Raw genomic sequence first — 5,086 nt, forward strand, 5'->3', positions numbered from 1 at the left:
GCAGAGGTTTGGGTTTTGGCTTATTTTTGGCGTGTTTTTAGGCTTTTCATCGGGCTTTCTTTTTGCACTGGTATGTTTTTTTTTACGCCATTGGTATCTTTTTTTCAGGTTGGTATAAAAAAGATACCAGTGCTAAAAAGAAAGCCCGATAAAAAAAGCCTAAAAACGCACCAAAAATACGGCAAAGCCCAAACCTCTGCTTGGAGAGTATGGCGGTACCAGCTGCCTTTATAATTAGTGCCCCCAGGCAGTGCACAAAACTATAGAAAGAGACGCGTCGCTTAACAACAACAAGAGGCACTTCCCAACACTAGCGACGCTTTTCGGAGAAAGCAGGATCCAGAGATAGCGTTTGGGTAAGATAGCCTAGTATCCAGCCCTGTTCAGGTCGTGTATGCTCTTACCGTCGCTACAACCACAGAGACAAGCTGAAGAAGGCTGGATGCTAGGCTAGAAAAATACGTAGTGATACCTTATTGTTGTGTAAGTATATATGGGGAGGGGGGCGGCATTTTGAATATTCCCTTCCTACAGAATTTGACTGGCGGTATGAACTGTATGCATACACATGAAATATAAGACGTACTTAAATGACCTATTTACATGCTTAGACTAACAAAATGTGTGCCACAGCAAAAACACCCGAGGTTTTCAAGATACTATTGTGTTCACCCTGTGTATAAAACACTGTAACTACAGGATTTGAATTGCAGGTTAATTTTGTCGTGTTTATTTCAGCTTTTCACTGGCAGCTTCACCTTAGAACCAAACCAGGATGTCTACAATTGTCAGGATATCAGGAAAGCCCATACTGCTGGCCGTTTGCCTAAGTTTTATACTAACAGGTAAAATGCTCCTCCAAATACTAGACTAGTATAATGGTAAAAGATATGTCATGCAGATTGCTATGTTAATCGCATTTTAGGGGTATGGTTGTTGTTTATTCTACGTAGTTTCTAGTGTTTTTTTCCCAGTTCTTCATGGCATTTAATGGTATCCAAGACGGTAAAGGCATCTGTGACCCCAAAGTTTCACTACCCCGTTTTCTTCTAAGTTTACAAGAGACTGTTAGATCTTTAAGAAAGTCTTAATCCAAAGGGATTACAACCTCAATTGACATGTCTTATCTTACCCTAGGTGTTAGTGCTCAGAGTACCACACCCAGAGTTGCTGTTGTCAGTCCTGTGGTCGACGGGCAGCAATCTAGTGCAGTACCACAAACTCCAGCTGCAGGTTAGTCTCAAAACAAGTAAAAAAAATCAGATGGGTACTTTATATTCTTTTTTATATTTTTGATTGATTGATTGATCTTTATTGCTCGACAGTTGTACATGGTACAATGTATGGCAAGGATGACAATGTGGTCTTTACAAACATACTAGTCTATTCCTGGAAACTAAAACTACATAGATATAACGTGAATGGCGTATTGGCATGATGTACATTATCAATGATATATGATGATATTACAATGTTAGCTTGGTGGTGTTAGCATGTTCAGTGGCAAATGTCACTATACTAACAAACCCTTTTAGAGTTGATTTGTATTGTATTAGTCAATCTAATGAGAGATGATAAGATTTTTTCCCATTTGTTTACGCACAGGTGCTGCTTCTACAGCTCAGGCTACAGAAGCACCACCGGGCGCCACCACTTTACCACCGGCAGCTGCAAACGTCACCAATCCTCCGGCCACAACGGCCCCCGACGATAGAGGTCAGCATCGTTGAACAAGTTTTATAGTGCACATTTAGACTGTATATAATTACGGATGGCAAAAAAGAAAATAGCCACATTGATGTAGTACGAGTATGACTACGCTTTATTGTACATTGTGAGAATCACAGACAAACAGACGGACCAACAGGCAGACAGATATTAGCAGGTGTATGATATACAAACGAAACCAAAATAAATGGTCAACTCTTAACATTTTTTGCCTATGTCTCTATTTTTCAGTATGCAGGTCTAACCCCAACCCCATGCCTGGCGAGTTTGTGATGCAGTGTGAGGCTGACGGCAGCTTCAGCACTAAACAGTGTCATGGCTCGACTGGTCTCTGCTACTGTGCACATCCACAAAAAGGAACCATCTACCAGGAGACGGCCAGGAGGGGAGAGATGGAACACGACTGCGCAACCTACTGGCAGACCAAAGGTAAAAAAACGATTAAGGCAATAGGTAAAAAAAAAATTTCTAAAAAAAATTCTTTTTAAAAAATCAAAAAAAATTCTGAAAAAAATTCTTTAAAAAGTTCTAAAAAAAATGTAAAAAAAAATGTAAAAAAAAATTTCTAAAATAATTTCTAAAAAAAATTTCAAAAAAAAATTCTAAAATTTCCAGGGTGTAAGACAAGTGCCTTCCCCATGCCTGGCGAGTTTGTGATGCAGTGTGAGGCCGACGGCAGCTTCAGCACCAAACAGTGCCACGGCTCGACCGGCCTCTGCTACTGTGCACATCCACAGGACGGAACAATCTACCAGGAGACCGCCAAGAGGGGCGAGATGGCACACGACTGCTCGACATACTGGAAGACCAAAGGTAAAAAAAAACAAACAACAACAACAAAAAGCACTCGACGTACAGTTCGTCGAATGAGAAAGATATTTTGTTCCTGATGTCATGGTCTTTGAGTTTGTGGTAACGTTTGCCACACTTCAATGACCAAAAGTTGTATAGTACATAATGGAAATCACAGATAAACAAGCAAACAGATAGACTGGCAGAGTGTCAGTTGAAACTAGATGTTCAAAGCTTACGCATGGCAATCGTTCATTGTAATATGAGAACAAAAAGAAAATTGCATCGGCCGGGAATCGAACCCGGGCCTCCCGCGTGGCAGGCGAGAATTCTACCACTGAACCACCGATGCGCCTGATTTCCTATCTCTAACTTCTGTAGTGCACAGTAAACTTTTTTTCTATCATGTGCTAATGTAAATACACAATAGCCTGGGTTGTAACACTCCTGGCTAATCATTGGTTTGCAGCAACTGCAAAGTTCTAGCTACATGCAGAAGTCCTTGTGGTTGAAAGAAGATGCCGATGTACTCTTGTTTTGAATGACTGGAGATGGAGATTGTTGTCAATACTTCCAGTGCGCTGTGAACTCTATAGTCAGAGTCGCCTTGATGAAGCCCATAATTGATACGTTTGCTCTTAATCTTGTTGTGGTTGTGAGTGAGGAACTTTGATATTCAGTTTTATCTCTGACTTCTGTCTGTGCTCCAGGTACAGGTGGCTCTGTTCTAGACATCGTGAGGGGACAGAACACCGGGGCGGTGGTGGTGGCAGCCATCGCCTGTATCCTCATGCTGGGGATCATCGTCTTCGTCATCTACGGGGAGGCAAGAGGGATCAACATACCGTTCATGAGAACCGAGCTTTAGAATCAATCAATCAATCAATCAATCGATCAATCGATCAATCAATCAATCAATCAATCAATCGACTAGTCAAAGGCATAGCTAGAGATCCAATTTTTTATTTGACAATCAATAATGGATTGTCTTGTGCACTACGTTTAGCCTGACAGTAAGGGTGCTTTATGCAGTACAGTATATATTACGTCGATTAATGTTTAGTCTTCTAGTGTGTCTAGAGTGTTTTGTACTGAAAGGTTTCTTAGTGGCACTAGTCAATCAACTATAATAGTGAGCAATTTTAAAATCAAAGATAATTTCGGGAATCAGAGTAATATAGTCAATAAGACTGCTAGATTTATTGAATCCAAATGCTCGTTGATGTTTTTTATGTTTATGTTGGCAGTAGCACATAGTTAGAAAATTTTAAGCTTTAGTTTTTTTTTTACCATTTGTACGCTTTGATTCACAGTAGTTGCGAGAAAAAGAAGGCTTTTGAATGACACAAATAAACGCGACAGTATCGTCCTTGTATCATGTTGGAAAACTGATTAAATTTTCATACGTGATATAATTACAAATGTCCGGACTCAAATGTCAGCCTTAATGTCACGTCAGCTCTTGTCATAAATAGCTGTCAATGATCTATTATGGACTGTAGACAGGAGAGTTGGAGCAAGGACATTATACAGAAGATAATGTCCTTGGTTGGAGATACGTGGCCAATATTGACCATTGTAAAATTTTGATTGACATCAGCCCTACAGATTCGGATATGGCTGAACAGTCCTACATGTATATATACAGACAGAAGAGATAGTATAGCACTAAATCCATGCACCACACCTGCTGTCTTGTATTGTGCCGAAAGGGGGCACTGCCATTACAGTTTTACCTTATTGGGCAATGAAAAAAGCTAGTCTTTGCTGAGGGGCGTACATGAATCGGCATACACTCGACCTAACTCGACAACTAACTGAAAGCCTTCAAGTACAGTAGAGGCATCATCACTAGATAGATAAAAAAGGCTATCTAGTGAGGATGGCTACAAGCCCACTCAGTGCCCTCAATGTCTAATGGAGCGTTGGCCACTTCGAATGGTCACTTTTGAGCGGCGGTGCATGTATACCAGTTCCAACCTCACCTATACGTGGGCAAGGGCACGTTCAAGATGTGTACAGCGTAGCGCACAACTGGATGCTTTTGATTCATTGCGCGAAGACGCTGGCCTCAAGGTACCTTTCCGGACCATTTGAGGCCAAGGGAGCGTCTAAGACGTGCCCTTGAAGTGCACTTTGCGTCTTCAGGAATCGGAAAGCGTGTTCTTAAGGCAGTAAGCCATGCCGCGGGGCAGAACAGGGTAAAACAAGCCAGAATTTATGCACCTATCCCAGTCATTCACTAGGAAGGTTATAATGAAAGTTCATCTGTGTTGGTAGTAATCATAGTAAAACATTGAACTTTATTCCAACACACAGTTGTGAGATACCTTAACGAGGGACTTGAGAATACCCTGTGCCCTTGAGATGTCCTTAGATATCCTTAAAGATGGAAATCTTGTTTTCCCACAGTCTGTAAGGCTTCGTTGATAACTTGAGGGATGAGCTTTTACCTGGTACATACTTGTATCCGTCTTATTCATTCACTGGTACAGTTCACTATCAGATACCTTTTATGGACCATTAGAGATCCCAGGAGCCCTCGTGGCTATTATTATTTTATTGA

The 5,086-nt window shown here is 41.1% G+C and overlaps 1 protein-coding gene and 1 non-coding gene across 2 annotated transcripts; one reads left to right on the top strand and one right to left on the bottom strand.

Annotated features, from left to right (window-relative positions):
• The first annotated feature begins 240 nt into the window (after positions 1 to 240).
• Positions 241 to 3,388, top strand: LOC109483503 (multiple epidermal growth factor-like domains protein 9). The gene is made up of 7 exons (XM_019786532.1): positions 241 to 356; positions 739 to 845; positions 1,138 to 1,233; positions 1,606 to 1,716; positions 1,960 to 2,157; positions 2,344 to 2,541; positions 3,231 to 3,388. Exons 2-7 carry the CDS (start codon positions 776 to 778, stop codon positions 3,386 to 3,388), a joined length of 831 nt encoding a protein of 276 aa, XP_019642091.1. The 5' UTR covers positions 241 to 356; positions 739 to 775.
• Trnag-gcc lies at positions 2,802 to 2,872 on the bottom strand. The gene has a single exon. It is a non-coding gene; the product is annotated as a tRNA-Gly (tRNA).
• Positions 3,389 to 5,086: the final 1,698 nt, after the last annotated feature.

This window comes from Branchiostoma belcheri, unplaced genomic scaffold, assembly GCF_001625305.1.
Source record: "Branchiostoma belcheri isolate BF01 breed outbred unplaced genomic scaffold, Haploidv18h27 scaffold65, whole genome shotgun sequence".
Lineage (NCBI taxonomy): Eukaryota > Metazoa > Chordata > Leptocardii > Amphioxiformes > Branchiostomatidae > Branchiostoma > Branchiostoma belcheri.

Excerpts from the sequence above, each read along its gene's own strand:
- LOC109483503 (XM_019786532.1), top strand. The coding sequence starts at position 776 with ATGTCTACAATTGTCAGGATATCAGGAAAGCCCATACTGCTGGCCGTT. Across the intron at positions 1,234-1,605 it reads ACCACAAACTCCAGCTGCAG|GTGCTGCTTCTACAGCTCAG; the intron begins GTTAGTCTCAAA and ends GTTTACGCACAG. Across the intron at positions 2,542-3,230 it reads GACATACTGGAAGACCAAAG|GTACAGGTGGCTCTGTTCTA; the intron begins GTAAAAAAAAAC and ends TCTGTGCTCCAG.